Below are 22,383 nucleotides of genomic sequence, written 5' to 3' on the forward strand. Positions count from 1 at the left end.
TAAAATTGCTGAATTTCTTGTCTCCTGGCATGGCGGCCTTTGTGTTTATGGGATATCCATTATATGTGCTTCAAAGTCTGTGTCTCTTTGACCCAGTGTTGTATGTCCTGTCAAATGAGGTGCTTAACTTTTTGGTCAGCATGTGCTCTTCAATTTACCTGGTGTACCGATTAGCAATGAAATGATTAAAAAATTTCATAGGCAAACTCTTGCAATGGGTTTCAGAGCACTGAGGTTCATTGCAAATAGATAATGGTGCAAAAGAGGACTAATTTGGTACACCAGTGTGTCTCTTGATGCTGGCTAATGTCAGTTTGTCCTCATTGTATTATGTACTAATTTTTGTACTACATTAGCTCTCTCTTTGCAATTTCCTTCGTCTCTGCAGAAAATGTATAAGCAAAAATAGAATCTGAAGTAATAAATATACAATAATTTTAAAATATACATGTCGTTTTCTCCAGGGCAGAAAGAAGCAGGGGAAGAGAACGGGTTTATATGGGAAGGCTGCAAAGCATGTTGCTTCATACACCTACTGGAAAGTGCACAGATAGTAAATGATGCATTTATAACAGTTATGACAGGGCAGAATAGGATAGGTAGAAAATTTTTGTCTCTACTTTTAGAGGGAATTATAGGTAAGAACAGAGGAGAAATCATGCTTTTTAATGATTTAATTCTTATTTTTGTTTTAGCTAGACTTTCCTGTGGAGCTGATGTGTTTCTTAGCTTGTATTTTTCTTCTTTTTTCTTCCTCTCTGGATTTGTCCTGATTTTTTCAAGGGTTCACATGATTCTAGTTTTCTTTTGCTGTTCTTTTAAATAGAATGACATCAAAGTCACTATGCAGATAGGGAAAGTGAACCTTCCACATTTATTAAAGCTGTAGAGCACAAAAGGCCAGAAACCAGAAAGAAATACCAAATAAATACCTTTCCTAGAAATACATTTGGGATATGTTCTCCCCTTAGTAATGCTAATGGGAATTATGAGTATGTATCCTACTGGCAGCAAGATGAAAATATACCTCAGCTGTGCATATAAAGATTTGATTTAGGGGACTCTGAAGTTTCAGTGCAGAAAAAAACCCCAGATAAGCTAGTTACACCCAGTTCCTTTATATTGACCCAATCTGCCAGGTGCTAAACAGCCTTGAATTCTGTTTGCGGGTTTGATCCTGCATATGTTGAATTTCATTGCAAAGCTTCTGCCGGATTTAGTGATGCCTCTGCCTCTGAGATAGTGAGTCAAGACACACCTAACCCCTTCACATGTTTCTGAAATATCTCTGGCAACAGTAGATAAGTAAGGGAGAAAAATTCCTCCCTGCAAACTTCAGTTCCTCATGACAGTGGAGCTTTGTTGCACGGTTAACTCAGAAAGGTGCTCTGTGCTTTCAAAACTGAGGATGAGGGAGGATCTAATTCTCATAACTACCTTTTGTAGAGTATTACAGGGCTGTGTTTGCATAGCCAAAATGATGTTGCAATTGTGATGGCACTGTGCAGTCTAGAGCTACTTTTAATTTAAAAATGTTAGTAGTGGTAGTAAAAATATAGTGATGTAGACTTCCTCCAAACTCCAGCAAGGCAAACAGTATATCTGTGTAGGAAGCAGGGTCACTGACTCACACTTAAGGCCATGTTTTTGCATTTTTGCTACTTTTTAAACTTCTAAGTAACAAATCTATCTCAGACCAGTATATTCATCTTTTACTCATGCTGTTACTAGATTCCTCTGAAAGCACCCTAGAATAATAGCATCTACCTCATCTAAGATGAGCAGTGTGTCTCAAAGGGAGAAGGCTTTTGTTGTGATTAAAAACTATTACCATTTCACCTTCAAAAACCTATCTCTGTTGAATAAGTATTGATGACTTCTCTGAGTGCATGATTGAACAATATTGAGGTCTAATGACGTGAAAGCTTTGGTTTCTGTATCTTGCATATTTTCTTTTTTCTGTCATTCAGCACTAATATTCTTTTGCAACTATTTTTCTTGCCTCGTATTTCCTTTATTTTTCTGCATGAAGTCCAAACTGTAGCAGAATGACCCAGAATGCGTTCTGCTATCTAAATGTTTCATTGGCACATCTTTTACTGCCACTGCTGTGCTCATTACTGAGTAGCCTGAGCAAGTATAGGGTGGTATTCTGCAATGGAAAAAATATTGCGAAGTTGGTGGTCTCACAGCAATTTTAGCCCAGAATGGTTAGCTCTTTTTTCACCAGTCAATCTCAGAAACTAAAGGTTTTGTTCTGTTTGTTTCTTTCTTTCTCTTTTTCTTTGTTTCAAAATCTTATTTCTCCCGCTGCCTGTTGAAAAAAAAAAAAAAAATTCTGTGTGAACATTTCTTGTTTCATCCCTGCATCAAAAGCAATCCAAAGGACAAGTGTTGATTAATGGAGCATCCTTGGCCCAGCACACATTATCCAGGGAGAGGCAGTACAATCTCAAAACCATGCAGAAGAGAAGGAGGGGAGGAGGCAATGTGTGCTCACATTATCCTCTTTTATAAGAGATTTCATCACATAATGGGCTTCGGCTCTGAAATGGTAACCTTAGAGTGTCCTTTACTGGTGCAAGGCAGAGTAGGGATGAAACTTCGTGTTGTGGAGCCAGCTTTAGTTACGAGTCAAAAAACCAGATTTTTTACAAGCTTCTGGTGATGCATTCCTGGAACAGTGTTCCTCAGAATGCCAGGATGGACAGTTGGGTATGTGCTCACTGGTTTTCCCTCCTTTTACTTTAAGGATGGACTCACCCCACTCCACTGTGCTGCAAGAAGTGGACATGACCAAGTTGTGGAGCTGCTGCTGGAACGAGGTGCCCCACTGCTTGCACGGACCAAGGTGTGTGTCCTGTTAGAGTATGTTAACAGCTCTGTAACTTTCCACAGAATTTTCAATGTCACTGAAAGGACAAGGAAGAAGACAGGAATGTTTCTTTTCTCCCAAAGGAAATGTATTAATGGATAGAATGATCAAAAATAAGATTTTCTTACATAATTAAGGACTATAGAGTGCACCCTCAGCAAGTTTGGCAATGACACCAAGCTGTGTGGTGTGGTTGACACGCTGGAGGGAAGGGATGCCATTCAAAGGGACCTTGACAGGCTGGAGAGGTGGGCCTGCGTGAACCGCATGAAGTTCAACAAGGCCAAGTGCAAGGTCCTGCACGTGGGTCGGGGCAATCGCACAAGTACAGGCTGGGTGGAGAGTGGCTCGAGAGCAGCACTGAGGAGAAGGACTTGGGGGTGCTGGTGGATGAGAAGCTCAACATGAGCCAGCAATATGCGCTTGCAGCCCAGAAAGCCAACTGTATCCTGGGCTGCATCCAGACAAGCGTGGCCAGCAGGTTGAGGGAGGTGATTCTGCCCCTTTACTCTGCCCTTTTGAGACCCCACCTGGAGTACTGTGTCCAGCTCTGGAGCCCCCAACATAGGAAGCACATAGATGTGTTGGAGTGAGTCCAGAGGAGGACCACGAAGATGATCAGAGGGCTAGAGTACCTCTCTTATGAGGACAGGCTCGGGGAGTTGGGGCTGTTCAGCCTGGAGAAGAGAAGGCTCCGGGATGACCTTATAGCAGCCTTCCAGCACCTGAAGGGGGCCTACAGGAAGGATGGAGAGGGACTTTTCACAAGGGTGTGTAGTGATAGGACAAGGGGGAACGGCTCTAAAGTAAAAGAGGGCAGATTTAGATTAGATATTCGGAAGACATTCTTCACCGTGAGGGTGGTGAAACACTGGAACAGGTTGCCCAGAGAAGCTGTGGCTGCCCCCTCCCTGGAAGTGTTCAAGGCCAGGTTGGATGGAGCTCTGAGCGACCTGGTCTAGTGGAAGGTGTCCTTGCTCATGGCAGGGCGATTGGAACCAGATGATCTTTAATGTCCGTTCCAGCCTTTACCATTCTATGATTCTATCCTTTCCAAACGTATGAAACGGTATACACTTCTTTGCCCCTGTCTGTAGTATCAGACTAAACACATGATATGCAGTGCTACTGCAGGCACTTCACTTGCGTTGCTTCCTAAGACCATACGACACAGAGATGGGAAAGCTGGGTCAGTCACTCCTGAGAGATGATTCCTCGTGTCTGTTTTCTGATTCTTCATATAAGCTAACTAGGACCTGTGACTTACAGCTTCTCCTAATTGTTTTCATGGACTATGTCAGACTTGGAAAATGATTTCAGTGTGTTCTTACTGATTTCTGAAAAGCACACATCGAAGATTAATGCATTTCCTACAAATGTCGTCCCTTTGGTCAAACTAATGAGGGAAAGATACTTGTAGTATAATAGCAAACCCCACTGAGCAGCACTTCACAGGAGTAAATTTCAGAGTGCCTGACAAAGGTAGTTGATATTGTTAGTTGGAAAACAGTAGAGTATTGCAGTGATATGCTTGAGGTCCCCTCAAGATCAGGAGGGACAAACAAGTTAAATACCAGTTTCAGACCATTACTTTGTTTACTGGGCGCCAATCCCTCGAGCAGAGCTCAAAACAAGGGCAATTTGTGTGTTCTGACCCATAGTTATCCTTACTGGAGACTCAAGATTTTCTCTTGATAGTCTTCAGGAGGTTTTATCACTGGGTTGCGAGCATGTCAACTATGTCAAATAAGGATGTGCTCAAGCTGTGCATCCTATCCTTGATAGCACCAAGTAGTCCAGGTCATCTGTTTATGCAGGAGGGATCCACAGGGAGATGGGAACTGTAGGGCAAAGATTCCTAATAGTTTCGCCGATTCCTTTGGTGGGAGAAGGTGGTTGGGTGAACCTCGTGTGCCAACACCCTCACTTCACTAAGAGGTGGAGAGGCTCAGAAGAGCAGACCCTGCCACATATGTTGTGCACACTTCAGGCAGGATTCCCAGATGTTGCCATTCAAAGGCAGATGTTGCTAGTCAGGCAAAATGTCAGCATTGCGGTGGCAGCATCTGGATGTCTGCACTGTGTTGAGGATTGAGCAGAGCACAATCATCTAGTGAATGATTCTCTCCTTCCAGATGACAAATAAACAGTTTGACCCCACCAAGTCAGTTACCTGTCCAAGTCTATATGTTATAGCTGGTCTTTACACACGCAGTGCTGCTTAAGTACCTTACTGCATGGAAAATGAACATAGATTTGAAAGCAACTTCCTCTTCTAACTTCCAACTGAAACAAGTGGTTCCAAACTGAAGACAGACAAATATGTAAATACTAAAACTATTTTTTCTCTAAAAACAACTTGTTATACAAATTAATAGCGACAATTCTCTTTCCTCCTAATTGTCTACCTTCCATGGACTTCAATATTTACAAAAGCATCTATTAAAGCCAAACAGGGCTCTAAAACTCCTGCTTCCACTGCCCTTCAAGTGTTATGGTTTGAAAAAAGGGTCCAACAATAGTGGTGGTTGAAAGTATCATTTCCCAGAAGCTCAGGGTCAGGTTTGCCAATATGATTGGTTTTTTTTCAATGAACACTTAAAAAAAAACCCAGAGTATAGGTTCCTTAGTAGATACAATGATGGGTAAGTAGGTGCTTTTCCTCTAATTGACATACAATCTGTGTCTCAGTGTTACAATGAACATACCCAGAACTGTCTTTTAAGGTCAAGATATGTTTCATTAAATCGTGAGGCAAGACCCTTAGATTCTTTTGCTTAGTTCTGATTTTTGTTTATTATATGATGTGCCTCTGAAGTTGCCTGTATTTGCTGCAAGGGGAGGGGTGGCTATAGCTTTTTTCAGTTTTTTCTTCCAGTCCAAAACTCAGGTGCAGCTCTGTTTCAGTGATGGGGGTACTCTGCAAACTCATGATGGCATCTTTCTAATACGTGCCACTGTCTAAGTGGGAGTTACTTGAAGTTACTGTTCTGTTTTATTTTCCCACAGAATGGACTTTCTCCACTTCACATGGCGGCCCAGGGGGACCATGTGGAATGCGTCAAACACCTACTGCAGCACAAAGCTCCTGTGGATGATGTCACGCTGGATTACCTGACTGCCCTCCATGTGGCCGCACACTGCGGCCACTACCGTGTCACCAAACTCCTTCTGGACAAGAGAGCAAATCCCAATGCTCGTGCCCTGGTAAACCTGTCCCACCTGTGTAGTGCAACAAACCTATCTAGGGCAGATGAGTAGCTTTTACCATTAAAGCTAAGTGAAAACTGTCAACAAACTCCAACAGCCTTAAATAGCTGCAGTAACAACAGGTTACCAGGATTGTATCTCCTATCATTGGGCTGAGTCATGGACCATGTCCTGTGGCAAGTGGCTGTAGTATCAGGTCTGGAAGCTCTACAGAGTTCCTAAAATCAGAGCCATTTCTAGCTGATGTTAACACATGCATTGGGATTTTACTGAATTAATACTTTGGTTTTCCATACTATGTGATATGATAGACAAATAATATCTAAGCTTTCAGCTGAATCAGTAAGTTTATTGGCGTGGAGAAAATATATTAAGAAGCTAATATTTCTGCATTTATCAAATTATGACATTCCCCTCTATTAGGTGCCACTTTTCTTCCTTTTCAAAAAACAGTTGTGATGCTTACAGGAAAACAGGTATGATTGCTTTCACTCGCTATCGGACCATTATCCCCTAACCAAGAGAAAAACATCACATTTGGCTTTGGGAACATACAAAGCTTTGAAGAGTCTTAAATCTATCCAATCCCAGACAAGGTTCCAATTTTCTCTAATAGGAAGTGTCCCCATGGACTGTTAGCTGGATGCAAGTTAAAGTACTAATGTATTACACTCAGCGGGGGAAGAAAGAGACCGTGAACACTTGAGATACTTCCGAATGGCAAGAAGTCTGCCATTGCCTGCTGTATTCAGTGCCTCCACAGAACTTCCACCGCAGGCCACTCTGATGTCTCCCCCAGCTTCTTGCCTTCAGTATGACCCTGTGTTTTTCTGTGAAGGCTCCCCCTATCCCTTACTTCCCTTACTTCCTTGGAACTGACTTTTTATTGACACAATTTTCTTCTGCCCTCTCATTTTTCTTGGCCTCACTATACCTGCCAATCCCATAATCCCTCTTGCTTCCTCTTACGCTTTTCTTGTTTTGTCTTTCTTGATATCGTGTTCACTTGGTTGATCTTTTTTGATGCTATTTTCATCATTTTTTGTTTTTCTTGCCAGTCTTCTGGTTATCTTTAGCTGTATTTTCCTCAGCTATCCACACACACATATTATATGCTAGCCCCCACATCTTCTTTCCTTCCATGACCATAAATACACCTTCTGTTCCTCCCTCCCAGATAAACAACTGAAATGAAAGGAGAACACCCTCAGGCTGCTGCCTCTCTGCTCTCTTCCATCCAGACTGTTTTTTTTTCGTCTCTCGTTTCCTCTCCCATCAGGGACTTGTCGCCTCTGGCTTGTTTATAGTACTTAATGTATTAAATGATGCTCATAATTTGTTAGTGAATTGTTTTTTCTGCCTTCTCCTCTCCCCTATCAAACCATTCCTCACTTAAACAGAAGTAGAAATCAACTCAGGCAATAAAATTAAGTGAAAATGTGGAAACTTCTGAAACAGTAAAACTCCCTAAACAGTAAAACTCCCCATGAAATATAATGAGGCGTTGAGTGGGAGGTAATATATCTAGTGGTTTTGATTCCTTTTTCAGAAATTAGAGAAGGCTAATAGGAGTAATAATATTCAGCAGAGTCCTGTGATGGAATAAATTTTACAAATAATTAATTTTCAGCTAGATGTAAAGAAAAATTGTTAATGTTTACAAAATGATTTGGGGATACAAGCACTGTATGAGTTCTTAGATGTTTCAATTTGTATATGTTTTAAAGCACCTTCAAATCAACTAGTAATTAACTTTTCCGTTAACAAAAGCTGACTGTAGAATATGTCACATGCCTCTTCCCATGAGCTAAGATTTCCCTGATAAGTTCTGTTTACTGCTAGTTGATTGTTTAGCAATACTGATCCTTTTCATTAGAATATATATAGCAATTTTTCAACATTATCTAAAAATGTTATCTGTGCTTTTCACTAAAATATTCACATATGGGTAATAATGTGTTTGCTTAGCTTTTGGCACACACTTAACCTGCATTAACTAGAATAGTACATAAAAAAAGCTTGAAGTCAAAGCACGTGTTAGAGTAGGAAGACGTGCTTTGATTTGGGCCTCAGTCATACTGAATAAGCATTTCCAAAGAAATGAGTATGTGCTGATAGTAAGCATAACACTAAAAGTATTGTCTCACAATACAAAATGCTAGGTCGCAATCTTGATTTAAGATATTCCCTTCCCCACCCCCCTTTCATTCCGGACCCTGCCCCTCTAAATTTTGATGCAGACGAGGAGTGAAACCTTGCTTACAAAGCTTTGTGTCTCAGCAGGGCAGGAATAAAGGGAGGGGGGGCACAAATACTTCAAGAGTGAACACTTAGTGTGATGAAACAATGAGTGAAGTAGTGATTATTTATTTAAGATACCTCACAGAATGTGCACACACACACACACACAAACATGAATACAGTATACTGTAGAATGATGCGTAAATATAAAAATAAATACACATAGATGCTTAGGTTGCAAGATACTATAAAAAGAGAAACAAAATAAGGAGGAATCTGGAAGTACTCTGTTCTTTTCCTAGAGAGGTATAGAATACGCTTTCCATATTTCGAAAGACACTGACTGATTTGAGAGTGATCACTATCATTTCTTATATCTTCCTTGTGGTAGGCAATCTTGGGAACCACTTTAAGTCATCCTTACATGTGTGCAACCTTTGGAACCACGTACATACCTGAGTGTGCTCGTACAGTGGAAAGTCAGAACAGGCATGTCTGGTTTTTGGAGGTGGAAGTTCAAGTTCATTAGAAGAAAGCAGTGGCACTGCTTTGTTCTGCCTCAGACTACTGGGAGATGTCTGTGATTCATAACCTGTTGTGCTTACAGAACAATTGCTTCTGGTACTCTAACACTTCTGCTCCCAGTGTGCCAGCATGGAGCTGTGTGGAAAAGTGTAGCTGCATGTTTTTAACTAACGTGACTGTCTTTTGCACAGAATGGTTTTACTCCACTGCACATTGCCTGCAAGAAAAATCGCATCAAAGTCATGGAACTCCTGGTGAAATATGGGGCTTCAATCCAGGCTATAACAGAGGTAGAAAAATGTTTCATGTGCTGAAGAAACATTCCTTCTCTCTCTCCCTGTTTGCTTCCTTTTTTCTCTCTCCTGTCATGCCTCACTTTCACTTATGTTCTACTTAAAACAAAGAAGCCCCTTCCCTACGCCCATGCAGAGGAGTAAAACTGCTCTTGCTTTGTTTCGCAGTCGGGCCTCACACCAATACACGTGGCTGCATTTATGGGCCACTTGAACATAGTCCTCCTTCTGCTGCAGAACGGAGCCTCTCCCGATGTCACTAACATTGTGAGTATGGCTTTGACTAGAACCATCTGTGCAATACCTCCTCCAAAAAGGGTCTGGCCTACCATGTAGCTCAACCAAAGGTCACATTTTAATGATACTTTATGGCTTTATTGTATTTTAGGACAAATCATTCTAGCACCTTTAGTGAAGAGGGGGAAATGGTGATTGAATATGCATTATAAGCCATCTGTGGTTTCATGCATTCTTCAACAATGCTGGAGTAGGTAAAGTTTCCCTTAGAGACAGACAAAGCTCACCAGATACATCCAAAACTGACTGTGAGCCAAGTCACAGGGAAGACTGTGTTTCCATTCTAAAAGATGAAATTTAAATCCAAATGGCTCTAATTTCTGCTTGCATAGCTTCACTGGCTGCCATGAAATTGTGTCATTTGTATCAGTGAAAGGGTATAAAATGCTTAAAACCTAACAAACAAATAGTAAAAATGTTAAACTCAAGATGTTCCTCTTATACAGGAAATTCCAGCAACTGGTGCCTTTCGAAAGAACGTGCTTAAATCTAGAAAATGTGACCTTTGGGAGGTAACACAAAATGCAGAACCTGACTTACCATAGAAATCAGTGTTTGTATACCAATAGCCTAGTTACCAAGAAGAAAAACAATAATAAGAACATGATAGTTTTCTGAGCTGTATTTCATAGATACATTACTGTTCGAATTTGTCAATATAAACAAATATTCAACTTAGGACCACTTGCAGTTTGAAAGCAGCTTTTTACCAGTAGGTAATGTTATAGCTAAATGTTCCCAACAACGAAAGAGCAACAAAAATTTAGTAATCCATGTACACTGGACTCATCAGTTTTTCTCAGCTAGAAAAATCTTATATGAAACCTAGTAAAAATGTTGAGCACACTGAGTTGTTTGCTTGGGTCATTAGAAGAGACTTTTCTTGACAAAGTCTCTTACTGCTTTCATACTTTTTAATAGAAGCAATCTATATATAAAAACTTTATTGATGATATGAAAGCCAACAAGAAATTCTTGTGGAAGCAATTAGAAGTATTGTGTTACTAGACATTTGTGTCCAAAGTTTAACACTTTACAATTTATGCTACACAGGTGTCTTGGCTTTTACTTGGTAAGCTGAAGTTCCCTGTTGAATTACTAACGGTTTCCAAAAGCTATATTGCTTTGCTAATTCAAGTACAAAAGGATCTTTATAGAAATTTGATCTTTAGAGTGTGTGAAATGTAAATCTTACCTTTTAAACAGCTCATTCTTCAGGTAATAAAGTCCATGTAGATGAGATTCTCTATTAAGATTTGTAGCTAGGGCTGTGGGATTTTGTTTGTTACCTACTTACTAATCACAGCTGGTAATACACTGTTAATTTTAAAATGATGAGATCAATCAACTCCTGATGAAGAGGGTTTGCTTTAATTAGAAGTTCATAATAGTAGGCAAGCTCAGGCTGCTGCTTCTCCTACATCCAGATGAAGGACAAGAAAACATGATTCCTGATTCTGACGCAAAAGGTCTTGACCAGAGTGTTCATTTTGGCAATTCCAATTTAACTGGGTAATCGTGGACTTGAAAGCCTTCCAACAGAATATACTCCAGCTCTAGAGTAAGGAGAAGGAACAATTATCACAAAGAAGTGATCAGTCCTGCTGTGTTCTTATAACACAACAGATAAATACAGAGCTCCTGGAAGTGTCCCAGTACCTGATGTACCAGATACCAATGAGCTGCAGAGGTACTGTTTTGGTTCACTTTAGGACAGTGACTCAAAGGATGTTGGACAGTGCAAAATTAATCATGAAAAGCCATTGTCAAGGAATACTCACTTTCAGTGTTCCTTTACAAACCTATGCAAAAAGTAAATGCTTTGAATGTATCATCCGTATGTCATTATCCTGATCTGAAATTCCACGTCACTCCAGTCAGCTTTCCAAAATTTCATGTTCTCCTTCAAATTCTGTGGGCTACAAACGGCTTGAAACAAGATTCGTTCCACAGCCTGCAGATAGAGCCATGCTGCTGAGCACAGATTTTACACGTTTCATATGCTGGCTCAGCTGTGCACAGCCATTACAAAGCCTTTTAATGCTGCCAGCTCCACACAGTGCGCAGGAAGAGACCATCTGGAAAAATATCCCCTTCCATCTTGAGGCTCGTGCGCCTCCCAATCCCTAGAGAGAGACAGGCTCGACGTACTCTTATCTCCTGTGCGGCACACAAGCTGATGCACTGTTATGTAGAAAGCTGAGGAACATATGTGACCAGGGGAGTCTATACGGCAGAATTTTCTGTAAGCCAGGATTTTCATTCTGTCCCTCTGTAGTGAGATTACATTTGTCTGGGATCACCGAGTTTGCAAACCGAAGTGTACCCAGGCCCAGCGACATGTATGCAGACACCCTGCTGAACTGCCTGTTCCTGGGTCTGAAGCCACATTCCCAGCTGGTGGAAAAGCGGGTCTCTGCATGAGTTGACGTGGGTGGAATTTACACTCTCAGAGCTCTGTTTCTTCGTGGAAGTTTAGGACACTGAAATGCTTTTGCTTTTCTGCAGCGTGGAGAAACTGCGTTGCACATGGCGGCACGTGCTGGGCAGGTGGAAGTAGTTCGCTGCCTCTTGAGAAATGGGGCCCTGGTTGATGCCCGAGCCAGGGTAGGTGCTCTGCGTACTATATTTTTTGCTTTCTCTTACTCAAAAACATAGCTGAAGCAGAGGAGCTAGGGAGGAGTAATTTCATTTTTATTTGATCTGTTGATTCAATATTAAGCACACCTAAAACCAGTTCTGAATACAGTAATCTGTTTATGCATAGCTCTTCCAAAGTGAATAGGTGTGGTGGGCTGACCCCAGCCGGCAGCTCAGCCCTGCTCAGTTGTTCACTTGCTGCCCCCACAGCAGGGTAGGGGAGAGAACTGGAAGGGCAAAAGCGAGAAAATCTCTTGGGTCGAGATAAAGACAATTTAATAGATGGAGCAAAAAGGAAAAAAAAACACCAACACAAAACCAATCCCTTACCACTACAAGTGATGCAAGGGCAGTTACTCACCACCTCCCACAAGCAGACTGATGCCCAGCCAGTCTCCAAGCAATGGCTCCTTTGGAAAAACTCACCCCCTGGTTTTATTGCTGAGCATGATGGTATATGGTATGGATTATCTCTTGGGTCAGTCTGGGCCAGCTGTCCTGGCTGTGTCACCTCCCAACCACTCGCCCATCCCCAGCCTATTCCCTGGGGGGGGCAGAGGGAGAAGCAGAGAAAGCTTTGGTGCTGTGTAAGCACTGTTCAGAAATAGCCAACGCCCTGGTGTGTTATCAACACTGCCTTGGTTGGAATGCTAAAACAGAGCACCAGATGGGCTGCTGGGATGAAAATTGACTCCATCCCAGCTAGACTCAGTGCAGCGTGTCTGACTCAGACCAGCAATAGCTGTTCTGTCTGAGCAAGGATGTGCACAGCCATGTCCTAAAACTGAGCACCAGAGGTTCTGATAGCAGTTAGTGCCAAATTTTGAAACCAAGGGGACTGTTTGTAGAGCAAGGCACAGCTGTTGCAAAACAAATTAAGAACACAAAGGGGAGCAAGTGATGCTCACAGTGATGTGTGCTATCTGCTTGTCAAAAGGAAAAAAGATGTTTTTCTTCACAGATCTCTCTGTTCTAATAAATCATTCCTGAAGCTTATCTCAAGAATTAGCCTACAAGCCCTTCATTACTGCCTTTTTTTGTACTGTTACTGCCTATGATTTTTGCAAGACAAATGCGTAGGTGGATCTGTTTGGATCAGGCAGAATATTGTCCTCAGGGTGGTTCTACCTGCGCTAATTATCTACTCGATTTGAGTTGTAGGAAGAACAGACTCCACTGCACATTGCTTCTCGCTTGGGTAAAACGGAGATCGTCCAACTTCTGCTACAGCACATGGCCCACCCTGATGCCGCAACAACTAATGGGTACACTCCACTGCACATCTCTGCCAGAGAGGGACAAGTCGATGTCGCATCGGTTCTCCTAGAGGCAGGTGCCTCGCACTCCATGTCCACCAAAGTAAGACAAAATGCTTTATGTCTGTATTCCCGTAGAACAGGCAGTGCATGCCAGCGCACGCCTGTTCCATGAGGAATGTGCTTTCACCCCGAGAAATTGAGCTGGTTTGGGTTTTTTGTTTTGTTCTTACTTAATCAACAGCGATCCAACAGACTGAAGTAATCTATCAGAAGTTAGTAAAATTTTGACATATTTTACTGTCGTATGAAGTTGTGAGTTCGGCTGCCACTGGAGCCAAATGCAGATCATGACAAATACATGATCCCAACAGGTTTAAAATGTACACAAAGTCCTTATTTCTCTCATTCCCATTGTGTTATGGGTAGGGCTTTTTGGCCAAAATTTTCAAAATAGAAAAGGGGGTGACAAAGACACTTTTTCTATGAACAGGCCTGCTTATTCTTCAATACCTTTTTTGTTTAAATAGTAAAATAGTTCTGGCTGTGTTAGCTGAAAGGAATGTTCCTAAAATATAGAAGTCAGCATCTGTCCAGTCGCATCTAAGGCTGAATCTATTTTCAGTGGTTCTATAAATGAGGTGTCATATGACACAACAGGCCATTTTGTCTGGGATAATAGAAGAAATTGTCTGCAGAATCATTATTGTTTTGTTAGCCAGAGAAGTTTACCAGTAGATTCCTAGCAGAGTGATGAACACATAAAAAAAATAGATAGCTGTGAATAGAATTACGTGCCAGTGTATCTTGTCCAAATTTCTTTTTTTTCCTATTTTCTTTTCCAATATACCTTGTCCAAATTTATTGCATGTGATTAAGTGAGAATCACTTAGTTCTTGCTGTTGTTTTAGGTCTTACAAAGTACCCCTGATTTTACAGCTGGAGCTTAAATATTATCCTATTTAAATAAATATAATATTAATTAATATGTATAACATTTTATGTAATATTGTATATTGTATTTATTATTTATGGATTGCTTCTTTATTATATGTCATATTTTATATGTTGTTTACTTAATATATCATATTTTTGAACAATGGGGTGTCTTCCAGGGTTTAGAAGACTAAACCAGCAATTTTCGAATTATGATCCATGGATTACTGGAAATGCTTGCTGTTCTGCTTTTATCCAGCTGTTAAGCCACATTAAAATGTCTAAAAATACACTAAATACTTTCCTAATTTCCGATATTGCTTTATGGCAAGTGTTTTAGTACTGCAGGAACATTCTGTAATTATGACTAGGATAAGATGTAGTCCAATAGATAATCTCTCTACAAACCTGTCATTCATGAACTGGAAATGTTTGAGATTCCATGACGTAAACTCTTTATGAGGTGGGATTAATGGAACAAGATGATAATGATGATAAACATTACAGGCAAATAGGTCACTGTAGCACCCCAGAATTATTGTCAGGGCAGCAGTGCAGTCTGCCACCTACTGTCCTGCATCCATGAGTTTTCCTTATCAAGACTTTTTGTTTTAATTAAAAGAACAGGCAAAGAGCATGTTAGTTAGACATAGACCTTACACCTGTGCTGTACTGGCAAGCATTATTAAAACAAATAGAAAAAGACTCTTTTTAAAAGACAAGATTTTTAGTCTTGCCGCAATGTGTTTCCAAAACCACTGAGTCAGACATCACTTTTTTTAGCTGCAGTTCAGAGGCTACAGCAGAACTTAGTGTCTGTATGGATACGTGAGGCCAAATAGAAATAATTCTTCAACAAACTCTAAAGGAGGAATATGAAGTTTGGAGCTTTTCTCGACGATTTTGGTGTTTCATTGTCACTGGCAACAATTGATACAGGAAATATTTCTAAAGCTGTCATCATGAAACTAAGAAGTGCAGCTGATTTGGAGCAGAAATTTGAACAAGTGTCTTCATAGCCCACCCACAGTGTGTGTGGCTAGTGGAATCTATCAGATAAAATGTCTGCCAGCCTGAAAGCACGTATGTATGAAAGAATAACAAAAAGGGAAAGTATTTTCTTGTATTTCATGCTTTTCAAAGTGCTTTCAAGAGATGATGGTCTTTCTGTGTACTGCTGTTGATTCTGTGAGCTAGGATATAGGTTGAAGAGTAAGCACTTAATACACAGTTCTTAGAGATGTCAGTATGACCTTTAACGCAAACATCTCCTTTTTATCTCCTGGAATTTTTCAGAAGGGATTCACACCTTTGCACGTGGCGGCCAAATATGGGAGCCTGGAAGTGGCAAAACTGCTGCTGCAGCGTCGTGCCTCTCCCGATTCAGCCGGCAAGGTACCAACAAGAAAGAAAAAATGTCAGCAGCATTCTGGATTCCTCCGTAGGAAAGAACTGTGTGAAACGTGCATGCGAAAGAAGGCTGCAGCTGCTTTCATATGGTGGCTTTGGCTTTACTAGGGTCGCCTTCCCCCAGGGGTGATGGTTTTGTGCCCTAGCTGTGGAAACTGAGTGTGTCGGGTTTGGGTCCCTGGCAGGACAGATATGTGTCTGTGGCTCCGGAGGCGCCAGTTCCATCAAGCTGTCCAAACTGTCAAAATCCTAATGGATAAACATGGCGGCAAGGCCCGTTTGCCCTCATGCTATGGGAATTGCTTAGCGTGGGCCCTGGGGGGATGGAAACCAGGCCTGCAACCACCAGCAACCGGGGCTTCACCCCCTTCCCCTGCTTCTCCCCTGCTAAGGGCTGGCTGTGGCTTTGCCCTCCACCTCTTGGTCCCCATCACCCTGCACAGTCCGGTCCCCTCACACACTAATGGCTCCCTAACGCGGCCACCCGGCCCGCCACGAGCGCTGCCCTAACGCCGTAACCGCCCTTACAGAACGGCCTCACCCCGCTCCACGTGGCGGCCCATTACGACAACCAGAAGGTGGCCCTGCTGCTGCTGGAGAAGGGCGCCTCGCCCCATGCGACCGCCAAGGTGAGCTCCTGCCCGACGCCTGAGGAAACCTGGCCAGAGGGTGGCCCGGCCTCCGCCGTCGCCAGCTGGCCACGGGCACGCTGCCCGAGAGGCGAGGGGACAGCGGCGGACAGCGTCTCGGGGCTGCCGACACCCGCTGCGGCATGGGGAACGTCCGCTCAATGGAAAGAGATATAATAATCCCCAGGGTGTGGGTGGGCAGACACTGGAACGGGCCGGCTGGCGGGGTTGTGGGGGTCTTGGAGGTGGTTGCATTGTGACTAGGTGAGTCACTGAGCCATGGTGAGACACCGGCACGGGTTGCCCAGAGAGGTGGTGGAGGCCCCGTCCCTGGAACCATTCAAGGCCAGGTTGGACGGGGCTCTGAGCAACCTGATCTAGTTGCAGATATCCCTGCTCACTGCAGGGGGGTTGGGCTGGATGACCTCTAAAGGTCCCTTCCAAGCCAAAGCATTCTATGGTTCTATATAGCAGGAAGTTGGCCTGGCTGGATGACCCCCTACTTAAATTAGTGTAAGGCTCTCTCAGACCTTCGTTGAAAAAGAAGAGATAGGTATGTGTTTGTGTATGTGTCTCTCTCAGCCCATTTTTATGCTTGTGAGCTTTAGTCGTAGCTGGAAGTCTCTTTAGTGCTGTGTAATACTAGAAATTATGTGTATGCTCTGACCAGAGAATTCATTCCGGGGTTGGGAACAATGTCATGATGTCACTGTGTTAGGCCAAGACTACTAAAGGGGGAAAATAACAAGCAAATTGGTGCTGATGTCAGAATGTTCTGCCTTGTGTGAGGCTGCTGTTGTACACGCTGCCAAAAAACGTGGCCCGTCTGTTAAGTGGTTGTATCAGAGCTGTTGTTTCCAATCCGGTGTGTGGAGAGCAGCTACAGTTGCAATAGGATAGTTTGTTAAAGCTCCCTTTTAAAAAAACTGCAGATCAACCAAATGAACACCTCCAAAGGGACAGTCTGCTGTAACGCAGAATTTTACCCTGCAGTGCGTTGTAAAGCAATTAAAGGTGGGAAGTTGTCTTATTGCCAGAAAGTACCATTAATGCCATTCTGCTTTGCTTAAATGGTTAATTTGATCAGAAAAATGTTCCTCCCTATTTCTGTTTCCAACCAGTGCCATGACTGACACACGTATCAAAATTCCATATGCAAACACACCTCTACCCACACCTGCCGAAAAAGCATAATACAATGAAGAGTGTGCACCCATCACTCACCGCAGAGAATGTCACTCATCAATCAAAAGTGAATATTTACAACATAGCTGGTTCAAAATGTAGGTGTCAAAATCAGGATAATTTGAAGGTACCAGCTGAAAAGTCCTGCCCACCCCAGCGAGGGCTGGCTTTGTTCTAGTTTAGATGGCGAAAATAACAAGACGGGCAAGCCAACACAACAGCATGTTGTGCCAGACATGTCTGGCCTTGAAAATTTAATGAACTCTCATCTCTAGTAATAAGGGGTAACATAAAATAATACTGTCTTATGGTGTCAGACTAGTTAGGCTTATATGGCTGTTGTGTTAACTTTATTCTCATTTTGTTTCCTGACTGGTGTTAGAACGGATACACTCCTCTGCACATTGCCGCCAAGAAGAATCAGATGCAGATAGCTACCACTCTGTTGAACTATGGGGCAGAGACCAACATTTTGACCAAGCAGGGAGTCACTCCACTTCATTTGGCCTCCCAAGAAGGTCACACTGACATGGTGACCTTGCTTTTGGAGAAAGGATCTAATATCCATGTGGCAACAAAGGTAACTCACAGCCAGAGACAAAGTACTGTGGGTGGGAATATTCAGTAAGACTCAAAGTGTAGTGTAGGAGTAATGTCACATTGTCAGGAATTCTCAGCTTCACTTCCTTGTATATATATTTGTGAGTCTGCAGAAGTGACAAGAAGTGTGTGAACAGTAAAAGTGAGAAGAGGATATCTAGGACTGGCAGATAGATTGACCAGTTAACTTATGTCATGTAATTAATATCTGTACTGGGTTAGTGCACAGAAGGAGCTGCAGCTGTTTGCTGTGACTGCAGAAAAATGATGTAACACCTGGCTCTGGTAGAAAGGTTACAGGAGGAAAGACAGACCAAGACAAAATTGCTTCTGAGCATTCACGAAGGCAGGGCTGCAGCATTTTTGTTGTGCTGCAACCTTGTCGTCTCTCAGGTGTTTTGCATATGCTACCGAAGTTTTACATTAGATGCAAAGGAAGAGGAATGTAAAATTCTGGAGTTTGTGGGTCTGTGAGTAGATTTAACAACATGTATGAGAAACCTGAGAGTTACAGTCTAGAACAGTTCAGTGCTCTTGCCAGCAAAGCTGCTGTTCCTCATATATTTACCCCTCAGCCTTCTTTCCAAGTGAAAGAAATTGGCAGTGTCTGGCAAATAACAAAACAACATTATTAGCAGACTAGTGAGTGAGAAAATTCAATTTTTTTTTTTTTGTGATTGTACATGACAGTTTTTTCACAGAAAATGAGTTCCTAAAAAAAAGCACATTACTCTAGATCTTCATAGGTCACCAGATTTATCCAGGCATATATGTAAATCTTATTTATTCACTGTCAGAAGCCTGCAGCTTTTGTTCACCCAAGTCAAAATAGAAAGCTCAAGTCTCTTATAGTCTGGTATTAATGTATTATGCTACCTAATCAGTGAGAAACAAGGTGGTATTCATTTCTCTTACAAAACTTGTCCCCTGCCTTGCTTACAGCAAGTACTGTGTGCATGAACACAGTGAGCTTTTAGTTAAAGGCTGCATCCATGTCCTTGGCATCTTTGAAGGGGATCTATTTCTGGAAGTTATTCTCTTCATTCTAACTCATGCCTGCAGTTGTCAAGGTTCCCTTTCCTGTCTGAGGAGTGGGAAGCACAGTGAATGTGCTTTCCTAATTTATTGATGGGCTTCTCAGCTTCTCAAGTGACATTATTGTATAAAATCCGAGTGCGATCATTGATGCCTGAAAGTTTCACTCTGTGGTTATGGTGATGTAATTGCTTTGGAGCTGTTTGTGAGCCGGAACAGGAGAAACATCAACTCTACTTTGTTTAAAAAAAACCCACCCATACTTAGAAGCTATAATTAGGACTTCTTCATGTTTTAAAGATGAGAAAGTGAGAAAGTCTAGATTTCTTTCCTCATGTAAAGTAGGTTTTATTCTTATTTTTATCTTTATTTATTTTGTGTATTCCATCTCCAGACTGGACTGACATCCTTACACCTTGCAGCACAAGAAGATAAAGTGAATGTAGCTGAAATACTCACAAAACATGGTGCGAACCAAGATGCTCAGACAAAGGTAAATCATGGTGTAGCTACTGTCTCTAGTGTGCCAAAGGATGCTACAACTGTAAAAGGAATGTTCCACTGAGCTTGCAGTTTTACTTCTTTATTCTCTTATTGTAGCTTGGTTATACACCTTTAATTGTGGCGTGCCACTATGGAAACATCAAAATGGTGAATTTTCTTCTCAAGCAGGGAGCAAATGTCAATGCTAAAACAAAGGTAAAGAATTTTTCATTGTGCGCTTTTGCTCTTTATTGTGAACCTGGTAACCAAGCACTACGAATGCATACCATAGGTGCCTGTTCATTAGGAAACTATAATTATTGCATGGTAGCTGTCAACATACAGTGATTCATGGCTGTAGTGGAATGCCTTCTCTCTGCTACATCTCATTGTGTAGTGTTCACAAAGGAAAATTCAGATTACTATTTGGGCGTATGGAAGAAGGAGACAGAGAATCAATCTCATTGTTTTCTTTTTACTTGCAAACTAACAAATGCGAGCTTGTGTCTGGTCTCGTTTACACATAGTTTACACCAGTGTAATACTGATGTGCTGCCAAACTGGTAAGTAACTATTCAGACACTTTGAGGGTGATGCCAGGTTCTCTCCAGTCTGCTGGGAGAAGAGTGGGAAGAATTACTTCTGATCAAAGCGTGGGTGGTATGTCTTTGGGAGAGGAAGCAGCTGTGATGAGGGAATGCAGTTTACTGAAGATACGTTTGGGGATTTTTTTGAGGGGGATGTGGGACACTGTTACTGACCAGTTACACTGAAATGAACCTGACTGCCTATAGCCAAAGTCTGACTTCACCAGTTTCTTCTAGTATAAACTGGTGGGCACAGCAGCTGAATGTGATGCATTTTGTAGCAAGAATAGTGTATCTCTAGAGTATACAAGGATATGTTCTGGGGACAGCAAGAGTGTTGCATCCCAGATATCTTCACATCACCCTTATCAGAAAGAGAAGGATATCTCAGGAGCTGCAGGGCTTCAGCTTGGTTAAAGCTGGCTTCAGGCAGTAGCTAGCTACTAGCTTCAGATTGGATGTCTTGGGATCAACATGAAGAAGTCCATTGATATTTCTAGTGACGCACTTAGTACTTGTATAATCCAATCAAAATCACAGGCTTGTGGTCTGCTGGTCCTTCTGACCAGCTCCTCAGTTCCCAGCTGCAACGTATGGGATGCTACTTGCTCAAAGTAGCACTATTTCATCACAGTGGTCACAGCTCGATGTGGTAAGAAACAGCAAAGTAAATAAATAAAAGATGCTGGCCCATCCCTTGTGAGATCACCCAAATCAATGGGAAAAAAACAGGGATTCCAAAAGAACAGGCAATGCTACTAGAAAAACAGCTGATGCGAATTAATAAAGCAGACACTAGCAGGATCCAAATGGTAACTGCCAAGACAGTCAGCTGAGGTATTTGGAGGCTAGCTAAAGGGACAGACATACTTGCATCTTGAGTGTTAGGTCTCACTCTATGTCTAAGAGGCCACTGGGCCAGATTCTGATGCCATTTCCACCGGTATTTCACTTATTTAGAGTAATTTCATTAAAGTCAGCAAGTTTGTAGGAGAGTATGGGGCAGTGGTTCTCCAAAATCTCACACCAAGGGACCAATCAAAATGCTGGCAATCTGTCAACTGGTACTGTGGACTCGGTTTAAAGAGCAAATCCATCCTGGCTGGATTCGGAATAGGCATGTTAAAGAACAAATAACCTCTGTTGCAGGTCGGTCTTTAACTAGGGAAAGCCTGCGTGTTGCTTTGTGCCATCTCCAGTGAAAAATAATATGGCTGATTTCTGTTTTTGAAGGACTGCACTAATATTTAAGTGAAGATGGTGAATTTACTTTGCGCTACAACCTACAGTAAAATCCTCTTTTGATTTCTTAGTAGTCCATGCACACATACTGTAGATAAAAGAACTGTAACAGTCCTGATCTATCACTATTTAATTAATAGTACAAAGCATTACTTGCTTCTGTTCATTTGCAAAAGAGATAACTCTCAGAGTGTGTCGTTCAGAGCCTGTCCCCAGGCTCTACATAAGTGTGCAGTGAGATCAACTTGGTGTTTTCTTCCAGTTTATTCTCTGCTTGCTTTCAAAGCCAATTGCAAATAATTTTGTAAATGAATTTCCTGACTGGACTTACACAACAACATCTCAGATCAACTAGCTGAAGTACGTGTTGGTTATGTTTCTGTATTGTGTAACATGAGAATGAATCAATGGAGCAGATAAGGATATGGAGTTAAGCATGTTTATTGATGCAGACATTGTGTTCGTGTTTTCAAGCATAATTACAGCTTGGTCAAGCCTTTTGAAGGCAATGTAAAGCCAAAATTGATAGACATTTCTAATAGGTGTATGTTGTTAGCCTTTTCAAAAGCAAATAATCTATTTTGGAGTCAAATCTTGGGGCTTCTGTAGAAAACTAAGATGTGAGAGGAATAAAAATGTTCTCTGCCTCAGCTGTGATTCTATGTCCTTAGCATGCCACCTTAACTTTACTGTTCCTCATTGTTCCTCCCTCTGATTTAGGAAATGAGGAATTATCTGTCTTTCCAGAGTTTGCTTATATTGTGAGATGAAAGATGATCTTTTTATAAAAATAGTATCTTTCTTTATCTTTTCATCAATCTGGGGAAGCAGTATTATTGTTACTGAAGATTTCTTATCTTTGGGTCAATTGAGGGCATAATTTTTATTTTAAATGTCTCAAAAGGAGCAGAAGGAAGCGAAGTGTCTAATCTAGTTACT

At 41.8% G+C, this 22,383-nt stretch overlaps 1 protein-coding gene across 2 annotated transcripts in view; it reads left to right on the plus strand.

The window, feature by feature from the left end:
• Positions 1 to 22,383, plus strand: part of ANK2 (ankyrin 2) — a 365,935-nt gene that overhangs the window by 250,596 nt on the left and 92,956 nt on the right. For both annotated transcript variants that reach the window (XM_075420874.1, XM_075420873.1), the window contains 11 exons: positions 2,753 to 2,851; positions 5,885 to 6,082; positions 9,043 to 9,141; positions 9,313 to 9,411; positions 11,950 to 12,048; positions 13,243 to 13,440; positions 15,570 to 15,668; positions 16,214 to 16,312; positions 17,880 to 18,077; positions 19,527 to 19,625; positions 19,733 to 19,831. In XM_075420874.1, the coding sequence (XP_075276989.1) occupies positions 2,753 to 2,851; positions 5,885 to 6,082; positions 9,043 to 9,141; positions 9,313 to 9,411; positions 11,950 to 12,048; positions 13,243 to 13,440; positions 15,570 to 15,668; positions 16,214 to 16,312; positions 17,880 to 18,077; positions 19,527 to 19,625; positions 19,733 to 19,831 (1,386 nt within the window). The remainder of the gene's footprint in view (positions 1 to 2,752; positions 2,852 to 5,884; positions 6,083 to 9,042; positions 9,142 to 9,312; positions 9,412 to 11,949; positions 12,049 to 13,242; positions 13,441 to 15,569; positions 15,669 to 16,213; positions 16,313 to 17,879; positions 18,078 to 19,526; positions 19,626 to 19,732; positions 19,832 to 22,383) is intronic.

The sequence above is a fragment of the Opisthocomus hoazin genome, chromosome 5, assembly GCF_030867145.1.
Source record: "Opisthocomus hoazin isolate bOpiHoa1 chromosome 5, bOpiHoa1.hap1, whole genome shotgun sequence".
Lineage (NCBI taxonomy): Eukaryota > Metazoa > Chordata > Aves > Opisthocomiformes > Opisthocomidae > Opisthocomus > Opisthocomus hoazin.